Source organism: Zonotrichia albicollis, chromosome 15, assembly GCF_047830755.1.
Source record: "Zonotrichia albicollis isolate bZonAlb1 chromosome 15, bZonAlb1.hap1, whole genome shotgun sequence".
NCBI classification, from domain to species: domain Eukaryota; kingdom Metazoa; phylum Chordata; class Aves; order Passeriformes; family Passerellidae; genus Zonotrichia; species Zonotrichia albicollis.
Window position 1 is genome coordinate 3,467,794 of NC_133833.1, and position 21,999 is coordinate 3,489,792.

Consider the following 21,999-nt stretch of genomic DNA (forward strand, 5'->3'; position numbering starts at 1 on the left):
GCCACGCTGCCTGCCCACTCCCACGGTGAGCCAGCGCTGCCTGTTCCTCCCCAGCCCACGCGCCCTGCACGGAGCCAGCAGCTTCTTCCCCAGTTTTCTGGGGGATTTTAACCCTGCAGCACTCACTGCTTGCAGGAATGGGTGCCTGCACCAGAGGTGTGCTAGGGGCAGGATCTGTCCTTGCTGCCAGAGCTGGTGGCTCAGGGAGAAGCTGGACTGGCAGTGCCTGGCCATGGCTGCATGCCAGCTGCTGGCAAGGTGACCCAGCATGGGCACCCAGCACCACTGACCCACAACACCTGCATGGAAAGGGGGACACAGGACGCCATCCCTGCAGCAGCACAGTCTGTCCCCATTCCTGCTGCGCCCCACAGCAGCCCCAGCCCCACATCCCCCACCCCTCTTCTGCCATATGGGTCCCTTGACCTGCACCTCCCATCCCCACCAGACCCCACAGCACTCCTGCCCCCCCAGCCCTGTCCTTGCAGCCCCTCTGTCTGCCCTGCCTCCCACCCCCACCTCCAGCCCTGCCGCATGTCTGCTGCCATCTGCCTCTCCCTTTTGATTAGTATTAATTTTTAATTATTATTATTGACAGGGCTGCCAGCTCGGCTGCCAGCTGGGACAGCTGCCCAGCATGAGATAGGCCGGGGGCAGCCCTGGCACTGCTGTACTCCCTGTGTGGCTCCTGGCAACTGCTGTCCCCACCCAGGGGGTGACTTTGTGCCCCCCAGCACCCTCTGGCCCTCAGACGGGGGCTGTGGGGTGCAAAAGTTGAGGATGAAGGTCACTGTGTCCCCAAAGGGCAGGCTCTGGGTGGGCACTGCCAGCCCCCCAGCCTGCCTGGGCTGCAGGGCTGATGGGAACCCATAAAGCCATGGAGATAAATGGCTCCTATTATTTTTCCAATCAAAAGAAATCCCACTGTGGCTACATGAGAATGGTGATGAACCACGGCACTGCAGCAGCCTCTGCACCCCCCCCGCCCCAGCTGACCTTGGCCTTGTGACGTGATGGGCCAAGGGCACCCCATAGGCACAACGTCCTTGCTGGGCTATGGGGACAAGGACAGCCTGGCTGCAGGGTGCCCTAGAGGGGCAGTGACAGGGCCGTGTGACACAGAGCAGTAGGCTGAAGGGACAGAGGGGCAGACAACCCCTCCCTCTCACACACTGGTGCTGTCACTGCTGGGGAGGGGCATTAATGGTGCATTTCAGGGGGTCTCTGCAGTCCCTCCTCCAGTTTCAGCTTTGCCAGCCCCACGTGTGGCCCTGCCTGTCTCTCATTCTGGGGGGGATTGGAGTGGGGGGCGGCTGGGGTAGCGCTGTGACCCCACTTCAGGCAGGGACCCAAACAGGGAGGGCAGACAGGGACCGCACCGCAGGCAGGGCAGGACGGACAGACAGACACCGCACCGCAGGCAGGGCAGGCTGCCATCCCCGCCGCGCCGGAGCCGCCAAGGCCGGGCGAGCGGCACCATCGCGTGGCGAGGCTCCGGCGGTACAGGCAGCACCGTGCCCATGTGCGACCGGCGGGCAAGGCGGGCACAGCCACCCCTGAGCCCGGCTGGCAGCACCCCCAGTGTGGGGTGCTACCCCCCGTAATGCATCCCCTCATCCCAGTCCTGCCACCAGCAGCATCCCCAGTTTGGGGTGCTACCCTCCATCCTGCATCCCCGTCCTGCTGCCCCCATACTCCATTTCCTCATCCCAGTCCTGCTGCCTGCAGCACCCCCAGTTTGGAGTGCTACCCTCCATCCTGCATCCCCTCATCCCAGTCCTGCACCAGTTTGGGGTGCTATCCCCCCCATACTCCATCCCCTCATCCCAGTCCTGCTGCCTGCAGACCCTCCCCAGCCCCGTGCCCCTGCTGGGGAGGGCAGTGCTGTGCTGTTGCCCTTGCACAGAGAAATGACCCAAAGCCATCACACGATGCAAGGACACAGGGACATGGCCTGACACGCTGCCTGTCAGGGATGAGCCCCTGTCTTCAGTCTCTAGCATCATCCTCTGCCTGGAACAGGAGCAATATTGGGTGGTGGAGGGCCCTGCACTGCCCTGGGGGAGCTGCAAGGCTGATGTTCCTGGAGAAAGGCAGCTGAGTCCCAGGGACACAGCCCTCTGCAGCCATGGCAGCTGCAGGGCTCAGCAAGCTCAACCCCACAGGCTGCACTGCAGGCAGGCCAGACCCTGGGTGACACAGCCACAGCAGCTGCCTGTCAAGCTGTGAGCAGACAGGTCACAACCAGCTCAAAGAGCAGAGAGTGGTCAATACCTCATCCCTCTGCAGAGCCTGTCTGCAGGCACTGAGCCATCACAGCAGGGACAAGCAGCCCTGGCTCTGGGCTGATGAGGTGGCACTGGTAAGGACGTGTGGCCCTGGACAAGGTGCAGCCCTGGGCTGAGATGGAGCCTGGGTGCTGCTGGGGAGAATGGAGGATATCCTGGATGAGAGCAGAACTGCAGCTGCACTGTCAGGGGGTGAGCAGACAGCTCCCCCTCTGGAATCTGACTAGGCAGGGCAGCATAGATACAACAATCAAACACACAAAAGATTAAAGGACAGAGTGTGGGGTGGGGCTGGAAGAGAGTATGGGAGGCCAGGAGCACCAGAAGGGGCAGCAGAAGACATGGGCCATGGAAAGGAGGAGTCAGAAAAGTCCCAGGGCTCAAAGGACCGAGGTTGTGAACCTGCAGGTCTGGCACCAAAAAAATCTTGGGAAGGAAATGAGCTTCATAGCACCTGTGCTGTGAGTGTCTGTGGGAGGGGATGCAGCATGGGGACCATGCTGTGCCGCAGCCCAACACCCACCCTGCAGGGACACTGCCAGCCCTCAGACGGTAAACTGATCTTCCTGAGAAGGCAGAGCCATGTCCCACACATGTGCAGGGACTTAGGGGAAAAGTGGACCAGCTCCCCAGGCTGAGCTGACCCAGATGAGCTGGGCCTCACTGGTCCCTCCCATGCCCAGGTTTTCAGGGCAGCGAGCTGTGCCCATGCCTTGGCCAGGGGAGGACGGGGCCTTCTGGCAGCTATCCAGGGCCCCCCAAAACACTGGAAACACCCCCATAGCCTCAGGGAGAGGGGCACTGGTCCCAGGCTCTAAGGTAGGTGAGGGGACATATGCAGTGTCCCAAGCCCACCACAATGCCAGCTCTGTGCTCCTGGTCCTGCTCACCCAGAATGTGCCAGGATTTGGCATACCATCATCTCCCTCCCAGGAAATGTCCCCAACAAATAGGGGCCACCCCAAGTTGCCAGGAGCCCTGGAGACACAGACCATGCTCAGATGCAGAAATTTATTGTGAGACAGAACATGGGGACTTCATAGGCAGCTGCCCACTCTCCCCACAATCACATCACAAACTTGGTCTTCGCAAGGGAGCCGCTCTTGGTGGCTGTATCGGCGTGAGCCTGGTACCCAATGGCCACCTTCTGTGACAGACCCAGGTGCTCCTTGTAGACACGCCTGGAGGAGAGAAGGGCATGCATGAACAGGGCAGCACCTCTACTCCCATTGTGCCTATTCCCCCAAGCAGGGGGAGCCCTTATTGCCCTGTGCAGCCTCTCCCAGAGCTGCATTACCCAATGTGGGTGACCCCTTCCTGGTTCTCTGCTTCCCGGGTCCAGATGGCAATCTTGTCCCCCTTGGTGCGGATGTTGATGACGGCCCCGCACACCTCATCGCTGTACTCATCAAACATCTCCCCAATGAGGCACAGCAGCTGTTGGGAGGAGAAGGGGAGCCTGGCACAGTCCCCACTGTGCCAGCCCCAGGGCAGGGGGAGCAGCCCAGGCAGGACCCTGGGGTGGGCAGCACTCACTGTGTCCAGCCAGAAGCGGTCCAGCTCCGTGTGCCGCTGCTGCTTGGCCAGCGTGATGAGCCAGCGCCCACCGCGCTTGTTCTGGCTGTCCTCCCACATGGGCTCGATGCCATCCTGGGGGCGGGCAAAGGGACAGTCAGGAGCACCAAGTACTGGCCAGAGCTGGCCTGGGGAGCTGTGAACATCCAGCCAGGCTTCCCCTCCCACCTTATGGCCAGGCCATGCTGACACCCTTACCAGCAGCCAGTGCACCCCCATAATGCCAGCTGCTGGGGGATTCTGAGGATGGGGTGTCATACCTTGAAGAGGGAGTAGTCACAGCCAGCTGTGAGCTTGCTGGCAAGCTGGATGTGAGTGTACAGCCTGGGTTAGATGGAGACACAGAGCAGGTGAGAGTGGGTGCCTCAGGCTCAGACCCCCCCACCAGAACAGCTCCAGAAGGGACACGGTGGGTGTGCCCACCCAATGCACACTCACGCCCAGAAATCCTCCACAGTGCTGAATTTGGTGACCAGGCGCAGGTTTGCCTGCCACATCTTGCTCTTGTCATTCTTGAAAAACCAGAGTGCCCATCTGGGGACAGAGGGGAGATGGGGTGTTCAGCCATGCCAGAGTCACCCTCCGGCCCCCACACCCCTCCCAGTGCTGGGAGAGGCTGCCCATGGCCAGGCCTCCCATACCTGTTCTGCAGGGGGTGCTTGCCCTGGATCTCTGCCGGGAGCAGCTCTTGCTGCCGGGCCCTCTGGCGGCGGCGCTCCTGTTGCCTCTGCAGAGGAAGGCGGGACAGCCCCGAGGAGCCCCATGAGCACCCCAACAGGGAGCTTGCAGCCCCCCCAGCCACCTCCCACACCGGGCACCCCGAGGGCCGGTGGGGCTCTCTGTGTTCTGCAGCCTCCCCAGCCCACAGGGCGAGCACCCACCTGCTCCCCTGTAGCCATCCTGACCAGCAGAGGCTCTCCCAGGCTGCCTCTGGCCCTTAAGTGCCCACAGGCAGGTGGGGATGAGGAGCTATCCCAGCTGCACCTGGTGGGGAGGGAGAGTGGGTGGGTGGTGTCCTGGGGAGACGGAGCCAGTCCTGCCCCTCCTGGGGAGCAGAGAGATGGGGATCCCTCTCTAGGGCAGGGAGCTGGGGGATGAGGACAGGGGCTCAGAGCGGGATGGGATCAGGATGAGAGGGAGTCGAGTTGTATAAGTTGGGCACCAGGTGTGGGGAGCATGGTGTGGTACGGGCAGGACAGGATGGTACCCAGGGAGGGTGGGATAGCAGCGGGTTGGAAGGGAGGGACAGGATGGGATGGGATGGGGAGGATGGAGTCAGGACAGGATGTGATGGGGAGGGGATGGGTTCAGAACTGGATGTGGTGGGATGGGAATAGGGTGGGATGAGGTGGGGAGAGGACATGACGAGGAGGGGATGGGAATGGCATAGAGACAGGGTGGAATGTGGAGGGAGCTGGATGGCAGTAAGGATGGAATGGGGTAAAGGCAGCCTGTAGGTGGAAAGCAGTGGGATCGGGACGAGATGGGACAAGGAACGGGAGGAGATGTGACCGGGAGAAGGTAGGATAGGACGCGATGGGGATCAGGACAGAATAGCGTGGGGACAGCGTGGGGTGGGATCGCGATGAGCGATGGGGATGGGAAGAACGACAGCCCCGGGGGTCCGCGCAGCGCGGGGAGGGAGCCTGCGGGGCTGGGCCGGCGAAGGGCCGGGGGCGCCGCTGCCGTGCGGGGCGGTGCAGGGCGGCGCGGGGCGGCGCGGGGCGGCGGGGCACGGCTCGGCACGGCCGAGCACGGCTCAGCCCGGCTCAGCCCGGCGCAGCCCGGCGCGGCGCGGTCCCCCCCGCGCATCACGGCGCAGCGCGGCGCAGCGCGGCCCCGGCACAGCCGCACTGAGCCCGCCCCGCCGCAGCCCGGCCCGGCCCGGCCCGGCCCGCCCGTCCCCGCCGACAGCGAGCCAGGTCGGGCGGGCGGCGGGACCGGGATGCGCGGGGAGGGGATGCGCGGGACCGGGATGCGCGGGGAAGGGATGCGCGGGGAAGGGATGCGCGGGACCGGGATGCGCGGTGCGGGCGGGCACGGGGCCGGGGCGGGGTGAAGCCTTGCGGCCTCTCCCCGCAGAGCCGCCATGGAGGTGTTTATGAAGGGCTTGTCCAAGGCCAAGGAGGGGGTGGTTGCCGCAGCTGAGAAGACCAAGCAGGGGGTGGCCGAGGCCGCGGAGAAGACCAAGGAAGGGGTCCTCTATGTCGGTAAGGACCGGCTTGCCCTGCCAGCCCCCTGCCTGCCCCCTGCCAGCCCCTGCCTGCCCCCTGCCTCTCCATCCCCGGCTAATCTCTGCCCGTCCCTGCCTGCCCTGCCGGCTCTCTCTGCTTGCCCTTGCCTGCTCCTGCGTTTGCCCTTGCGTCCTCCAGCCCATCCTCCTGCCGTCCCCCTGGCGTTCCCACCTGTCCCCGGCCCCGCTCCCCCTCTCCCCTGCTCCTTCCCCGCCACCACCACCCTGCGGCAGAGTGCCCCGGGGCAGAGGGTCGGTGCCCGCAGTCCCTCGCTGCCCACCGGGAATCTGCAGGGCAGGAGAGTGGGATCCGCAGGCAAGAGCAGAGTCGGGGACCGTTCCCCAGGCTGAGGCCATGGAACCCTCGGGCACCGGACCCCTTGCAGCTCCCAGCCTGAGGGTCTCTCAGCTCTGTGGCCGGGATGATCTGGGGCAGGAAAGCAGAGGGACCATGATGGAGGTGGTGACCTCTGTGTTGGGATGTGCCTGTCTTGGGGCAGGGGTTGGGGACCGCGTTTGTCCCCCTTGGAGAGGCAGTGCCCTGGCGCTGATCCCACACCGGCATCTCCCCTGCCCCCGGCTGGGGACTGAGGGGTCCCTCCGTGCTGCCCCTCGGGGGCGGGATCTGTTCGGGGCCAAGTCCTAGAAGACATGGCTGGCAGGAGGAGCAGTTCCTGGGCAGTCTGTGGTGCTGGAATGCCCAGGGAGGGAGCTGAGGCCAGCTCTGCTTGCAGTGAGACGGAGGAGGGCGCAGGGCTGAGGCTCTGTTCTGCTCCAGAGGGCACAAGCTCTGTGGGAGAGCTGAGGCCCCAAAACTGTTCCCCTGGGCAGTGGTGGGTGCACGCCCTGGGCCCCCATCCTCACTAGGGTGTATTTGCTGGTACAGCAGCTCAAGGAACAGCCTGAGGCCCCATCCTACAGGGGCTGCCCAGCCCTTCCTTTCCTTCCATCCTAGACACCCTACTCCCATTCCATGGGATGTCCTGGGTGGTGTTGCTCTGCTCGAGGGAGCCTGGCAGGGTTGGCACAGCCAGCAGCAGCACCCAGCTCCGGGCACTCCAGCTGTGGGGCTTTTCATGCTCTGTTGGCACCAGCTGTAGGTTTGGATCCTGTGGAAGGTTTCTCTCAGCAGCACTGCTGGCATTCACCCTGCCTGCCTGTGCCCTGACACAGTGCTGGGCCCTGGGGTCTCTGCCCTGCCTGGCACATGGTGGCAGCTCCGTGCTGCCCCAGTTCTGGCTCCTGCAGGGACAACAGGAGCCTTGAGGGGAGCCAGGCAAGTGCTCAGACCCCTAGGTGCCCTGGCATGGGGTGTGGACAGGCTGCTGTCGTGGATCAGAGCCCTGCCAGGGTCTGGGCATGGCGCATGTTGGAGCCCAGCTGTCAGTCCCTCTAACCCCATCTCTGTCTCTTTCTACCCTCAGGGAGTAAAACCCAAGGTGTGGTGCAAGGCGTAACCTCAGGTACGAGCCCCTCTGTCTTCCTCCCGCGGTACCCCTCCGGCCCTGAGAGCATGGCCACACTAACGAGATCAGAGGCTAATTGAGGGGCTGATGTCACTCTGCTAAAGCCTCTTATATAACAGGGCTGGCAACCAAGGATTTGCAGCGGCTGCTCACACTCCTTGCCCAGCTGCAGAGCAGTGTCATGGCCCCCTCCCCTCCCCACCAGGGCAAGGAAGTGAGGAGAGCCTGATCCTGCCCAGCATCTCCCTGCCAGCTCTCCTGTGGGTGGCACAGGGCATGAAGCCACAGCTGGGCACCCTTTGTGGCACGGGGGGCACTGATGGGCACCCCTGGCTCTTGCAGTGGCTGAGAAAGCGAAGGAGCAGGCATCCCAGCTGGGCGAGGCCGCCTTCACTGGCGCCGGCAACATCGCGGCGGCCACCAGGCTGGTGAAGAAGGAGGAGTTCCCTGCAGACCTGAAGGTGAGAGTCCCCGGGCACTGCCATGCCCGTGGGGAGGCTGGCACGTGCCCGGCTTTGGCGAGGAGCCCTTTGGCTGTTGCCCAGCCCCAAAGCAGAGAGCACGAGGGTGCCCAGGTGGTCTCCTCGTGCCCCGGGCGGGCACGGCCTCGTGCGTGGCCTGTGCGGACGTGTGCGCGCTCGGGGCCTGCCATGGCGGCCGGGCCTGGCCCGGGCCTGCGGCGCTCCAGCGCTGCGAGGTGACCTGACAGCTGCGGGAGGGGCAGCGGGTTCCAGCTCGCCGCCCCATGAGCCCTTGGCTTCCAGCTTAGCCCAAAATAGCATCAGCTGAAGAAATGAGGCCACCGCCGCCGCCACCGCCGCTGCACGGGGGGATTGGCTGCCCCCCTTTCCCGGCTGCCAGCCCCGGGGAGGGGTTACCCAGCGCCGCCCTCCCCTGCCAGGGATGCAGGATGCTCCTGCAGCTCCCTGCCAGCTCCTGCAGCCTGCCGAGGCCCACGTGGTGCCAGCACTCATTGCCTGCCCGAGGCTGGGGCTGGGAATAGTGTATATAGGGACATACACACACAGCCCCTGATCCCACGGACTCATGGATGTCACCTCCCAGCTGGGTGCTGTGTGCCAGGATCCCACTGGCTCCCCATGGAGCACCTTGTATCCTGGGTGCATTGCTGGTCTGGCGGGGGCAGGCAGGGTGGGTGCTGTGTCTGTGTGTGTGTGTGTGGCACTGACCTCCTGGTTCACTCTCAGGCAGAGGAGGTGGCCCAGGAGGCTGTGGAGGAGCCACTGGTTGAGCCGCTGCTGGAGCCAGAGGGGGAGAACTACGAGGAACCCCCACAGGTGAGGGGACAGGGTGGCACAGTGGACCCAGTAGGACAGTGGTCAGTGCACTGTCCAGAGCAAAGCTGAGGATGGGCTGGAGAGGACCGGGGCTCTGTGCCCCACCTGAACTCTCACACTGGCTCTTTCTTTCCCCATCCCACAGGAGGAATACCAGGAATACGAGCCAGAGGCATAATGGACCCCCATCCTTGCCTCTTCCACCAGCAGCACAACGAACCGCCGGTAGCCCCCTGCTCCCCTCCAGCCGGCCCCGGCCGGTGCCCGTGCGCCGGGGAGGAGCAGGGGTGCCCCTGCCCCGTTCGCTCACGAGTTCTTCCTCCAGTTCCGTTCCAAGGGACCGTGTCCGTGTCTCCGTACCATGTCTAGCAGTGAGAAACACCCGCTGTGTCCAAGTCCCCAAGCCCTGGCGTGTGGCCGAGCCGTGGGCACTGCCCACAGGGGCCGGTGTGTGTGAGTGTGTGTGAGTGCGTGAGTGAGTGTGTGAGGCCCGGGTTTATGGCTCTGTCTCCCTCCCAGCACCATAAACCCTGGCCGTGTTCCGGTGTGTCTGTGTGTGTACAAAGCATGTTTTCCTGCTCGCGGGCTGCTGTACATTTCGCTTGCACGCGTGTCCCTGTGGTTCTGCTCTGGTCATCGTGGAACTATTTTTTTTTATATATATATCTCTCTCTATCTATGGGTGGACGGGTCTTTTGCCTTTGTGAACCCTTGGCGCCCCAGCCCGCTCCCCAGCCTGCTGGGTGGTGGCGGTGTCCGCGCCTCCCCCGAGGTCCCATAGTGCCGACGCTGTGTTGTGACGTGGCATGGATATTCCCCCGTCGCTGGATGTGCAATACGAGGGCAGCTGCCAGTGACACAGCTGCCCTCGTGTCCGTGAATAAAGCCAACTCTTGTCTGTAGCCCCCTGGTCCTGCTTGTGGGGTCCCTGGGGAGGGGTTGGCCCCGTGCTTTGGTGGCAGGAGGAGTTTTGGGGCTGGTGCTGGGGGGAGTGGGCAGGGCTGGTTGCTCATGAGGACAAGAGGCCTTTCTGTCTGCTGGCTGCTGCAGCACAGCAGGTCACTGTGCCCTGATTCCAGCCAGACTCTGGCTGAGACCTGAGGTGCAGGCAGTGTCCCCATAGCACCCTGCAGATGTCTGCAGGGCTTTGCATCTGCAGGGGGCCCTGTGGGGCTGAGAACAACAAGCCAGGATGAGGGCAGACACAGCCCTGAGCTCCAGCACTGGTTCCCCTCTCTTTATATCCTCTCGGTCCCCTCAAGGGGCAGGGGACATGGCTGTCACCCACAGCTTTGTCAGATGCAATGTGACCACCTGAAGGGCAGGTGGGTGTCACACATTCTGTGGGATGCCTGCCATGGCACAGGGTTCTGTGGGTCCAGGGGGTTCTGTGTCCACCCCACAGTGTCATCCTTGAGTCTTCAGCTCTCCCACCAACCCAGCCTAGGCTCCCAGCTAGACTTTAGCCCCTTGACTGCATCACAGGCTGGGGTGAGAGGCTGGGCTGAGTGTCCCTGCCATGAATATCAGATTAGATCCCCCACCTGTGCTGGCTCCAGCTTTGCCAGCAAGGAGTGAAGCTGCAGCAGTCAGCATGGCCTCACAACAGGTTTGCTGATGCCAGCAAATCCCAGCCTGGCTCTGGTTGCAGCAGTGCTCACAGCTCTCACTGTGTGTTATTGGAAGGACTGAAGCAGCTCTTTGGGGGCTGCCTGGCTGTTCCCTAGAGCATTTTTTCCTTCCCTTGCCAATTCTGCTATCCATGGGCAAGCAGACCCAAACCAGGAGCAGCATGGCTGGGGCTGGGGCTGGGGCAGGGGCCGAGTGGGGGGAGACAGGAGAGCTGTGAGAGCTGGAAGCCAGAGAGCAGGGAGGGAACTTGCTCAAACCAACACTTTATAGGAAGCAAGGTGTCCCCTGTGTGCACACCCCCTGCACAGCAGGGCTGTGACCCTCAGGGAGCAGCTCCCCTGGTGCTGTGTCTGTGGGTGCAGCTGCCCTCACTGCACACAGTGAACACCTGCTCCAGGTTCCCTGCCCACACCCAGGCTGGACTTGCAGTCATGGCTGTCATTTTCTAGAGAGCACAGAGCTGTGAGGCTGGTGTCTGCCACAGGAGAGTTTGGCAGCAAGAGTGGGCAGAGGTCCCCATGTGGGCAGTGCCAGGTGAGAGCACCAGGCACAAGCCTGGCACAACCCTGGAAATGGGGCACGCAGCTTTGTGGGAACAGAGAGAGGGACTCAGCAGCAACAAGGAGCACTGCTGAGAATGAGGCTTTATCTGAGATCGATGGAGTCACCGTGGGAAGATGAACCTTGGGCTGACCTGCCAGGAGCTGTGATGAGGTGCCATGGGTGGGAACCCCTCAAATACAGCCTAGGGTCTCTGCAGCAAGGCAAAGAGCCCAAGAACAAGGATGGGTGAGGCAAAGAGCCCTCAGGTACCTCAGCTGACTGTTCCATGGTGCAGGACAATCCTACACACATGGTGGGAGGAAGCTGGTGTTTGTCCAAATATAACTTGCTCACTTTTTTCTGCTGCCCATGATTTTCAGTGCCAACACAGTGATGCCCCAGTACCTTCAAGAGCATCCTCTCCTCTGCCCTGGGGGAAGATCTGATAAAACAATGGAGACCGAGAGGGGAGAAGAGCCAGGCAAGGTCATTCCAATGGTCCTTGCTCCCTGCAAGTGTGCAGGTGTTCAGCCCACTTTGCCAAAGCCCTCCAGTGACAGGGAGTAGAGATGTGGGGTGTGGGGAGAGGGAAGCTGTGGGGACAAACATTTAACTTGACCCTCTGTGCTGGTAACAACTCCTTCTCAGGAGCTTTTGCTGAAAAGCACAAATAGAAACCTCAGCATAGCTGTTCTTGGTGAATGCTTAGGCTGGATGGAGACAAGGACCTGGCAGGTCACCACCCTTGGCTGGTGGGAGGGTAGTGAAAAGCAGAGTCTGCTCACCTTCCAGCTCATGCTGTCTTTATCACCTCCAGAGCTCCTGGACGTGATGTTCCAAGCACAGCATGCTGTTCAGTTCCTAGGAGCCAATCCTGATAGAAAACAGATCCAGTGAGAAACAGTCCCTCGGTGGGCACCACGCAGCATCCAGGCACAATCTGAGCAATCCTGCACCTCACACTCCAGTGCAATTGGCTGCCACAGCACCAGCACAGAGCAGGGCCATGAGGGACATCAACTTTCCTGACTGGGACAGAGGATTTTCCACTGTTTGCCCCGAAGCCCTTACCAGCTTGGTACAGCTCCTAAAAGCAAAACTGACGCTGCAAAACGAGTCCCAAAACTCAGCAGAACTATGCACAGAGTAGTCAGGGTTTCCAGCTGTCTCATTCTCTGCTGTATCAGCTGTACCAGCGAAGCAGAAGGATGTGTGGAGAGAAGAAGGATCAGCACAGACAGGACCATTCCTGCGGGCAGGAGCTCAGGGTGCAGCCTTGGTTCAGAGCCTCTTTCACGGGAAGGGAACTGCTGTGAGGAGAGCGGGCTTGGAGGGATGCACAGAGTGCCAGAAGCATTTCAGCCGTGTGTTTTCCAGCTTATTCCTCCCTGTCAATGGCCTCGGGAATGGGCAGCTGCGGGCGCTGCATCGGGGCAGCAGCGCCTGGCCAGGAGCAGGAGCTCCTGGAGTTACAGCAGGGGGAAGCACCTCACCGCAGTTGTGAGCTCGACCTGGTCTGCAGGGAAGGGAGGGAAGGTCCTTCCTGGGAGGAGAGGAGAAAACGCACTGCTGGTGTTCTCAGGGTCCCACCGAGCTCTCAGGCTCCAAACTGGTGCTATCAGAATTTACCCAGTGCCCCACTGAGCGGGTGTAGGTGTTTGGGATCCATCTCCCACTCCTCAAGTATTGACATCAGGGGCCAGCGCACCAATCCCAGGCCCTGTGAAGGTGGAAAAATCAGCCACATCTTGTCCTGCAACTCATTTGCTGAGCTCCAAACAAAGCATATCTAGAACTGGGTGATTTCCACGGGCTGGTAATGGTCTCTGGCACACCAAGGAGTCCCCTGACCAAAGTGTGGTGCTACCCATGTCCCAGGGCCACCCCAGATTTCCTCAGGTGTGAATGGCTTTGGCTTTCACAGGGTCTTTGCCTTGGCCCTTGCCAAGAGGGAGTGTAGAGGTCCTTGCCTTGTGATCAGCACTCACTGAACTCTCTCTCACACTCTCTGTGTGCCTGAGGCAGGAGAAACCTTCACTCCTGCCTGAGTCTGAGCAGGGAGTACAGGATAATGTCCAAGTGAGGCCCTGCCCAGCAGGACAATTCTGAGTCCCTCTACTCCAAATTCTCAGTGCAGGCAAAGGAGGGTGTGAAGGGATGGTGGAGCACCAGGACAGTGACAGGCAGTGATGATGGCATCCTCTGTATCTGCCTGGCCAGGCAGCTGCTGCCTGCTCCCCTGGCTGCCAGCACACACTGCTTACAGAGCAGGGACAAACCCACCACCTACAAACTCCTTCTTGGGCTTTTCTGTAGTAAAAGGCCTTGTTATTTTCTCAGGCTCGTGTTCCTGTGCAAGAACAACAAAACACAGTTGTTACTAGAGGCCCCAGGAAAAATCACAGAGCTCAGTACAGCATCCAGCAGCTGTCCTGCCCTGCCTGCTGGCTCCAGGGAGTTTAGTCACAGCAGCTGGGGACCCAGGAATGGAAAAAAGAGATAAAGAGATGTGTGAACTCCTGCTCCCTTTGCTCACTGCCCTTCTAAGCCCTCGCTGATTTACCCCTTCCCCCAGCACAGCAGGCAGGGGTGGGAGCATCCCCACTCCAGGCTCCCTCAGCGTCTCCAGCCAGATGCACCGACCCATAAACCAGAGTTCACCCCCCTGTGCAGCCCCAAGCTGCTTTTCACAGCGCTGGGTGAGTGTTACTCACTACAAACGTCTCCCCCCACTCGTCAGAGCACACTGGCACCGGGAGAGGGAGGGCTGTGCAAATGGAGCGTGAGTTATGGGCTGTCGGCAGGGAAACGAGGAGTGAACTCACCCAGCATTTCCTTGGATTCATCCTCACACCCACCATGGCAACACAAAAAGGAACATCTGGAGAAGGCTGGGTGAGGCAGACAGATGTTCTCTGCCAGCTCACCTGCTCCCCAGGGGGAGGAAGTGACTCTGGCAGTCGTGACCGTGTTGGTGAATCCAGGCAAGGGGCCATGGCTCCCCCGTGCCACACATGGATCCCTGGTAATGCCATGGAGCCTCTGCAGAGCAGAGCTGGAGGCAGGATGGGATACGGACCTTGAGCCTGCCACAAATGCCACCAGCCAGAGCTGAATCCATGACAACCCAGGCACAGAGACTGATCTGAGGAGCACCATGCTGGACATCTCCTGATCAACACCAACATCCTGGGCTGCCAGGGGGGTATTCTGCAACAAGACCTGCCCTCACTCATCCGTGCCCAGGGGGGCACCCTGCTCTTCCAAAGCCCTGCTGTTTTCCACAGCACCTAATGAGCTTTCCTGACTCGTGGCCCCATCCTATGCCCAAGTCACCGTGTGCTTTGTGTTCCCTTTGTACTGACCCACCACAGTGCATTTGTGTGCTGTTAATGCAGCCTGGGCTTTCACTTCATGGGCATGGATTGAGCTGCTGAAATGAACCCCTGGGAAAGGAGAGAGGAGAAGTGAAGAGTCCCTGCCTGTCTGCCACAAAGGCACAGAGGCACTGTAGGAAAGGGTTTTGCTCTTCTGGAACAGCAGCATCTGGTTGTGATAGATGAATGTATTGATGATCAGAAGGCAGGAGCATTCAGCTGTGGAGACAGGATGGGAGAGCTGGGGCTGTTCAGCCTGGAGAAGGCTCTGAGGAGACCTTAGAACTCCTTCCAGTACCTAAGGAGAGCTGGAGAGAGACTTTTTACAAGGGTGTGGAGTGATAGGACAAGGGGGAATTCTTTAAGCTGAAGGAGGATAGATTTAGGTTAATTATTAAAAAGAAATCCTTCCCTATGAGGGTGGTAAGGCCCTGGCACAGGTTGCCCAGAGAAGCTGTGGCTGCCCCATCCCTTCAAGATGAGGTTGGATGGGACTCTGAACAACCTGATCTAGTGGAAGGTGTCCTTGTTCATGGCAGGCATGTTGAAACTAGATGATTTTTAAGATGCCTTCCAACCCAAAACATTAATTGCCTATATGATTCTTTATGTTGGTTCTTTTCCAGAGCTCTCCCTCATGCTGTGCTGAGAGGTGAAATGTGTGGCTGGGTTGTTCCCCAGTGTCACCACCCAGCTCTGACTGACTGATGCCATGCTTGGGTCCCTCTCAGTGGCACAGAGCAGCTGACAGAGCTGGGTCTCTCTGTTCCCCCATCCCTGCATCTGCCCCCAGCTGGCCCTGGGGCCACATCCCTGTCTGTACCCAGGAACATCCTGAATGATGCTCTCAGGCACCAGACTGCAGTGTCCCGGATGTAGTGCTCTCCCATCCCACGGGGCTATGGCACGGGCTGTTTTGGGGCACCTGGGACACGAGGTGGTGGCAGGGATCAGATATCCCCCCCCTCCCAGCACATCCACACCAAGGCAGCTGGGGAAACAGCACTGTTTTTAGGGTGCTTGGTGCTTTTGGGTAACATGGTCTCTGGGTAACATCCCAAGGCACTCACAGCTCTGGGCACGCTGAAGGTCCTCCTGCCGGTGACACGACTTGGGGCACAACACGGGACACATGGCTGTGGCTGGAGATGGAATCCTGGTGCCCCTGGGCATCTCCTGTCACTGCCATCTGCGAACGCTCCACCACCTCCTCGGGGACACCTCTGCCCGCCGAGGGACCGTGGGACCCCCTCTCCTGGCAGGGGTCACATTCCCAGCAGAACCTGCCGGCTGTATCCCACCGCTCCGGGCACACCGGAGCCGGGCTGGGCTGAGCCGGGCGCGGGGCCGGGCGCTGCCGCTCCGCCGTGTGCGGGCCCGGCGGCTGCGGGGGAGCCCGGTGCGCGTTCACGTGGCGCTGCCCGTGCGGCGTGGGAGGTGGGCCAGGCCCCGGGGAGGGGGTGCGGCGCTACCTGCGCCAGCTCCCCCTCCGCCGAGGGAGAAGGCGCTTTTCAGGCAGCTGCCTGGCTCCTCCCGAGCCGGCAGCGCGGGAGTGCGTTGCCAAGGCGATGGGGACCATCTTACTCATCCTCCTCGCTATTGTTCTCCTGCCAGCCCTGAGGTGCCCGGGCGGGGAGAGGAGGAGGAGGAGAAGGCAGCCAGCCTGGGATGAAGGCTGCCTGCGGGGACGGAAAGATGCTCCCCATGGCACCCCCCTTACCCCCCCGGCCCCCCAAGCCCCAGCCAGCGCTGGTGGGACGGGGACACGCTGGGGGCAAGATGCCGATGAGGATGGGGAGAGACGCGGCTGGCGGAGCTTAGAGGGGCAGTGGAAGCAAATGGCAGCAGGATGTGACCCCGCAGCCTCCTGCCTGCGGTACAGCCCCAGCCAGAGGCCGGGGGGTGTTTGTCTCCTCCCCTGTCAGGACTTGTCCCAGTCCATGGTGTCCCTTGGACCCAAAATGGAATGTGCCGGGAACTGAGTCTGATTCCATACAGGGCACCACGGGATGTAACCCCACACCGGTGCCCCACAGTGAGTTAGTTCCCCCACCGCTGCAGGCTTGCAGTAGGGTCCAGTCAATGCTGCAGGACTGGGAGCAGCAGGCAGGACCAAGTGTGGGGACCAGCACCTTGAGGAGGGGACACATGAATGGGTGCAGGGATACATCCCCCCCTCCAGCCTCTCCAGCCACCTCCTGGAGTGCCCGTTGGTGACATTGCAGTGCCTCGCTCTGCCCCAGAGAGGGAGGGGGGCAAGGATTTTTATTTAATTTCCATATCCTGCCTCCCTATTTTTAGCCTTCGGGGTTTTGTTCCAGGCTGGCTGTTTACTGAAAGAAGCATTTCCAACCTCCCTTGTCTCCAAGCAACCAGGTGTGCCAGCTCCCATGGAATCAGCCTTACCCCATAGATCTATAGGGCTGGGGGACCGGTGCTATCGTTATCTCCAAGATGGGGACACCTGCCTAACCTCAGCACCCACCCCTCCGGACCCTATAGATCGATAGCTGCTGTCTCTGAGCTGACATCTCTGGGTCGGGGAGGGGAGCCTGGTCCCATAGGGCGCTGAGGGGCAGTTTGGGGGTCATGCTGGAGGTTTTGGGGGGGTGCAGGGATGCAGGTGAGGCGAGCAGGCCGCCTTCCCCCCCGCAGCGCGAGCGGGAGTGCGTGGGAAGGAGTTAGACAAAGCCTGAGCCCGGGAGCAGAGGCAAGCGCTGCCGGGAGCTAGACGGGGCCGTTCTCCCCTCCCCGTCCTCCCCCACCCTCGGGCGAGGGGTACTCGGGAGCCCATCTCCATCCCGCCACGCTGGCGCGCTGTCCCGGTCCCTCGGGCTGACCGGGGCGCAGCCCCGTTCCCGGGAATGCCCGGGAGGGAAGCGGCCGCCTCCATCACCAGGTAGGAGCGGGACCGGGCTCTGTGCTGCTGTCACCCGCACCCGCGGGACCTGCGCTGAGGTTTGGGATCCCCTGACTCTGCCTGTGCCGGTTGTGTGTCCTGCTGTGCCCGAGCGCACCGGGAGAGCCGGGATGCTCGTCCCCGGGGCACACGGCGCGGGGATGCTTTGGGTACCGGGGGGGCTCTGGGACCACGGGGGGCTCCCGGGGCGGGCCGCTGTGGTGACAGCGGTGACAGCGGGGGACATGCGGAGTGCCGGGACCCCCCCTCCCCACGCGGAGCCGGCTGTCCCTCGCCTCCCCGCTGCTGCTGGGGGTGCCGGGGCGGGCGGCAGCCGGGGGGAGCGGCCCGGGGCACGGTACCGCCCCCGCCGCCACCGCCCTACGCATGCTCGCCGCCGCTGCCGCCGCCGCGCCGAGCCGAGCCGAGCGGGACGGGGCCGGACGGGACGGGACAGGACGGCACCGGGCGGAGGATCCGCCGCAGGTACCGGCGGCCCCGGGGCGCACGTGGCGGGACCGGGCCGGGCGCTGCCGTCGCCCGCTCCGTACCGGCACCCCCGGGGCGGGGGGGGTTGGGGGTGGTCTGCAGCCCCGGGACGGGCGGCGGGGGCGGGTCGGCCTCCCCCGGCCGGGGCTGCCGCGGTGCCGGCTTTGTCCGGGGCTCAGCCGGGGAGCAGGGGCCGGGGCGTGCACACACACGCGTGTCCGTGCGTGCGGGTGTGCCCGTGGCCATGTGCTGGCGTGTGCGTGCCCGTGCATGTGCACACGCGTGTGCTCGGGCTTGCAGCTCCTTGGTGGAGCATCGGTACCGGGCACGGCACCGATCCCGCGGGGTCGGGGTGCTGTCGGGGCAGGTCGGGCGGCGCGGCCCGCCGGGGATCGGGGTGCTCCGTGGGAACCCACAGACGGGGCGGGCACCATCGCCTCCGGGCTCAGCCCTGCTGGGGGACAGCTGTGACCGCCTGGTCCCCGCTCCTGCCGCCTTCCTTTGGGGGAACACGCTCGGCTCCAGCTGTGTCCTCTCGGCTCTGCCTTTTTCGGGACCCTCGGGTGGCCGTGTCCGGAGGCATGGAGTGCCCCACGCCTGCGGGACCCATGTGCTCCCAGCTCTGCAGGGACTCCCAGGCATTGGCAGAGCTCCCGGAATGTTTGGGGCTTTCTGCCCTGCTTCTGCCCCATGGGGCTGGGAAGGATTTGGGGACAGCCAGGTGACACTGGACCGTGTTCCCCTCATGTGGAGAGGGAAGGGCTTGGGCTCCTGCCCTTCTCTTCATCCTCCCTTGGACCCCAGGCCCAGCTTGTTCTCACCCCTCACTGCCCCCAGCTTCCCACTGACGGGAGGGGGCTGCCGAGCCCCCGGTTCTCAGCCTGGTGCCCAGGACCGTTCTCCAGCTCACACTCTCTCTGCAGGGGTGCCTGCACCGCGTCTCCCGCTCCAGCAGCCCCAGCAGCGCCTGGATCCCGCTCCCGGTCCTGCTGCGCCGGGAGGAGGCTGACTTCTACGGTAAGCAGCCAACACTGCTCCTCCCTTCCGTGTGCCTGGGCACCGTGTGCCATCACACAGGCTGTGCCAGGGACAGCCAGTGCTCCAGGTGGCCACCCAACCTGTTGTCAGGGGTGGTATGGAGAAAAGCAGTGGGCAGCTGAGGTGTGATGGCGGTCCGTGTCCTGCTCGCTCCTCACTGCCCCATCCTCTCTCTTGCAGACCCGTGGCGGGACTAGCATGGGAGAAGCCTTCCCTGGGCATGGGCAGCGCTAAGGAGCCCGAGGGGCTGCAGGTGCTGAGCTGCCAGGCTGGGGCTGAAGACGCCTGCGAGCCCAGTGCCAGCTCCCCGGGCTGCCCCGTGGCGGGCGAGTGCCAGCCTGGCTCCGGCTGTGCTGCAGGAGCCCGTGCCATGAGGACCTGCTGTGTGCCTGAGGCAGAGTCTCAGGGCACCCAGGCCAACTCAGTGGCAGAGAAGAAGGTGCCATCACCAGCAGGACCAGCTCCTGGCACACTTCTCCAGGACAGCAGCACAGAGCAGAGTGTGGCAGCAGCAACAGGGAGCTGCGGAGGACCGAGTGGTGCTGCCTCTGCCTGTGGTGCCACAGGGATGGGGGTCCCCAACACCCAGAAGGAGGATGCAGCAGCTCCCACTTCCCCTGTTTCTGATCCCTGCCTCCAGGCAACCAGCAAGGACATGGGGAGCACGGCAGCTCTTGCCAAACATGTGGCATTTGTGGAGCCCACTGCGAGCACCGGGACAGCTGAGCTTCCAAGCCAGGAGCAGCCCCTGGACAGCAAAGGGACATCCCTGGCTGCTGCTCCCCAGACAAAGAGCAGTGAGGCTCCCAAGCACCCCCAGGGATGCACAGCAGACCCCCCCAGCACCAGCACCGCGGGCACTGGGGGTCGAAGTGAGGCAGGACCAAGCTCCACTGCTCTGGGCCAGGGCAAAGCTGAGGGGAGCTCAGTCCAGGATGGGGGTGCTGGGAGCAGCAAGCAGCCCCACACAGCCAAGCAGCTCTGTGAATCCTACTCCTTTGAAGTGACCCCGCCCCAGGACACTGGGACACAAGACATGGGGACGCAAGTGGACAACCGTGTGTCCTTGGTGTCGGTGGCCTTAAGCCCCATGAGCCCCCCGTGTGGGGCTGCTGCCTTCACCTTCCCCAAGAGAGAGGCAGCCTCTGCAGCCCCGCGCCTGGAGCCCTCCAAGAAGGACGCGGAGATGCAGGTGTCCATGCCTGTGGAGACCCGCTCGGTGGCCACGGGGCCGATGACACCGGTGGCCAAGTCCCCGCAGACCTCGTACCCCGAGGTGCAGGTGAAGGGGACGGTGCCGGAGGTGGTGGAGGAGGAGCCTCCGGAGCCCATCCGGGAGGTGAGCTGGGATGAGAAGGGGATGACGTGGGAGGTGTATGGCGCCTCCATGGAGGTGGAGGTCCTGGGCATGGCCATCCAGAAGCACCTGGAGAAGCAGATTGAGGAGCACGGGCGGCAGGGGGTGGTGACCCCGCAGGCCACCCGCACCGGCTCCGTCAAGAGCGGGCCCCGCCAGGGCGAGCCCAAGCGGCCGCCCAGCGTCTTTCGGGCTCTGCTGCAGAACGTCCGGCGGCCCCGGTGCTGCTCCCGTGCCGGCCCTGCCATGGAGTGAGCTGCTGCCCGTGCTGGCAGGGTGGGGGTGCCTCGGGGCTTCTCCAAACTGGGGATGGGGCCCTGCCCTGGCGTCCTGAGACACCCGGTGCCAGTGTGCAGGGCTGTGCTGGTGATGGAGCACTGCACACTGGCACAGGGTATCTCCTTTGCTGGGGTCCTCCCTGTCAGCCTGGGGTTCCCCCGTGAGTGTAGCCCCATGGAGGTGCCCTGGGACATGAGACTGGTGCCCTGTCTTTGTGCTTGGTGGCTTTTTTCAGCACGAGGAAGCGCGTGGCTCCTTCCAGATGGAGGCAGCTGCTCCTGTGCGTCTCCTGCCCGTGGCACAGGTCTGAAGATGGCTCAGGGTGCTTGCTGCTGGCTGCCCTGAACTCTGGCACCCCAAGCAGCAGCATCACTTCCCATGCTGGAGAGACACTGGTGCATCACCCTGCCATTGCTTTGCCTATCCAGGGCTTGGCCACGCTCCAACCAGCCCCTGCGTGGGTCCCCACAGCCGCCCATGGCAAGCACCAATCCCCCAGCTTCCCTGTTCTCTCTGCCCCACTGCCATGTTGTGGGTGCCCTGGAGCTGGGAGGATGTGGCCACACAGAGCACCAGGACAGATCTCAAATCTGAGAGAGACAGAGGCCAACCCTGTGTGTGATGGAGAGCTGCTCGTGCCTGTCACCGTGGCTGGAGGTGCTTGGGGAGTCTGTCCCCATGGCCCCCAGCCCCACCTGCCTGGAAAGCAGCACATCCTGACCACAGCTGGTGGTGGACATGGAGCCTGCCCTGCTTCCAGGCCTGTCCAGCTGCCCAAGTGGTGCTGGAAAGGCCCCCTGTGCTGGGGACACAGGGACATGTCCTGCTGGGCCCGCTGGCTTCTCCTCTCCGATGGCAGCTGAGACACGGCGACTGCAGAACGCTGCCACTTTTTACAGCTGGGGTTTTACAGGGTGGGGGGGAGGGAGCTTTTATTGAACTGTGTTTGCATTTTTGGAGCTTTTTAAGAGACACTTTCAGCCATGAGCGTCCTGCCTGGAGCCACCTACCCCGTGGTGGCCTGTGGGGCTGAGACCATCTTTCCAAACACTCTTCCTACGTGGCCTGTGCTCTGCTAGGCTGAAGAGCGTTGGGAGTGAGGGGTCAGTCTGCAGGGGGGGTGAATATCCCCGTGTTTGGGCTGACATCCCTGTGGCTGGCAGCACCTTATTGTCCTGCCAAAATGTGGATCTTGGCCCCCCCAGCCTGGCCCCATACAGAGGACCAGCCCCACAGTGCCACAGCAAGGGGGGCCCAGGCCATGCCCAGCATCTGATGGGCAGGTGGCTGCAGACCAGGGGTGCTTGGAGAGCTGCACCATCCCCTCTGGGCAGAAGTGCAGGAGGTGCCAGAGTCAGCACTGCAGCCGTTTTTCCTCGTTAAGGTAAATTCTTGCCCACCTAAACCCACACTGTACATCCTGGGCTTGTTTTGTCCCTGTGGGGCTGCAAAGGGCTTGCTGAAGTGCCAGCTGGCAGCCAGGGCCGTGGCAAGTGCCCACTCAGTGCCGTGGCACTCGCTGGGA

General features: G+C 62.7%; 3 protein-coding genes across 6 annotated transcripts; 2 read left to right on the top strand and 1 right to left on the bottom strand.

Moving 5' to 3' along the window:
- Positions 1-3,269: 3,269 nt before the first annotated feature.
- EIF4E1B (eukaryotic translation initiation factor 4E family member 1B) lies at positions 3,270-5,175 on the bottom strand. Of its 2 annotated transcripts, XM_026791350.2 has the most exons (7): positions 4,745-5,175; positions 4,505-4,590; positions 4,302-4,397; positions 4,124-4,187; positions 3,825-3,938; positions 3,586-3,725; positions 3,273-3,469 (listed from the first exon to the last, which is right to left on the bottom strand). In XM_026791350.2, the coding sequence occupies exons 1-7, from the start codon at positions 4,760-4,762 to the stop codon at positions 3,355-3,357; spliced, it is 633 nt and encodes a 210-aa protein (XP_026647151.1). In that variant the 5' UTR covers positions 4,763-5,175; the 3' UTR covers positions 3,273-3,354. The 2 variants fall into 2 exon arrangements, with proteins under 2 accessions (XP_074408160.1, XP_026647151.1); XM_074552059.1 differs by having other exon boundaries at positions 3,270-3,469; positions 3,586-3,938.
- Positions 5,176-5,219: 44 nt separating this feature from the next.
- Positions 5,220-9,762, top strand: SNCB (synuclein beta). Of its 2 annotated transcripts, none has more exons than XM_074552060.1 (6): positions 5,220-5,384; positions 5,946-6,073; positions 7,521-7,559; positions 7,905-8,023; positions 8,771-8,860; positions 9,006-9,762. In XM_074552060.1, the coding sequence occupies exons 1-6, from the start codon at positions 5,347-5,349 to the stop codon at positions 9,036-9,038; spliced, it is 447 nt and encodes a 148-aa protein (XP_074408161.1). In that variant the 5' UTR covers positions 5,220-5,346; the 3' UTR covers positions 9,039-9,762. The 2 variants fall into 2 exon arrangements, with proteins under 2 accessions (XP_074408161.1, XP_074408162.1); XM_074552061.1 differs by lacking the exon at positions 5,220-5,384 and adding an exon at positions 5,540-5,785.
- A 7,007-nt stretch (positions 9,763-16,769) lies between these two features.
- GPRIN1 (G protein regulated inducer of neurite outgrowth 1) lies at positions 16,770-21,800 on the top strand. 2 transcript variants are annotated; one of them, XM_074552402.1, is made up of 3 exons: positions 16,770-17,311; positions 18,724-18,817; positions 19,019-21,800. In XM_074552402.1, exon 3 carries the CDS (start codon positions 19,059-19,061, stop codon positions 20,448-20,450), a length of 1,392 nt encoding a protein of 463 aa, XP_074408503.1. In that variant the 5' UTR covers positions 16,770-17,311; positions 18,724-18,817; positions 19,019-19,058; the 3' UTR covers positions 20,451-21,800. The 2 variants fall into 2 exon arrangements, with proteins under 2 accessions (XP_074408503.1, XP_074408502.1); XM_074552401.1 differs by lacking the exon at positions 16,770-17,311 and adding an exon at positions 17,430-17,797.
- The last annotated feature ends 199 nt before the right edge of the window (positions 21,801-21,999 follow it).

What these genes read in the sequence shown, in the direction of transcription:
- EIF4E1B (XM_074552059.1), bottom strand. An exon ending in AAGCACCCCCTGCAGAACAG is followed by an intron (nt 4,398 to 4,504) that starts GTATGGGAGGCC and finishes CTCTGTCCCCAG; the next exon opens with ATGGGCACTCTGGTTTTTCA. An exon ending in ACTGTGGAGGATTTCTGGGC is followed by an intron (nt 4,188 to 4,301) that starts GTGAGTGTGCAT and finishes CATCTAACCCAG; the next exon opens with GCTGTACACTCACATCCAGC.
- GPRIN1 (XM_074552402.1), top strand. Translation starts at nt 19,059, where the DNA reads ATGGGCAGCGCTAAGGAGCCCGAGGGGCTGCAGGTGCTGAGCTGCCAG.
- SNCB (XM_074552060.1), top strand. Translation starts at nt 5,347, where the DNA reads ATGGGACAAGGAACGGGAGGAGATGTGACCGGGAGAAG. An exon ending in GGAAGGGGTCCTCTATGTCG is followed by an intron (nt 6,074 to 7,520) that starts GTAAGGACCGGC and finishes TTCTACCCTCAG; the next exon opens with GGAGTAAAACCCAAGGTGTG. An exon ending in GGTGCAAGGCGTAACCTCAG is followed by an intron (nt 7,560 to 7,904) that starts GTACGAGCCCCT and finishes TGGCTCTTGCAG; the next exon opens with TGGCTGAGAAAGCGAAGGAG.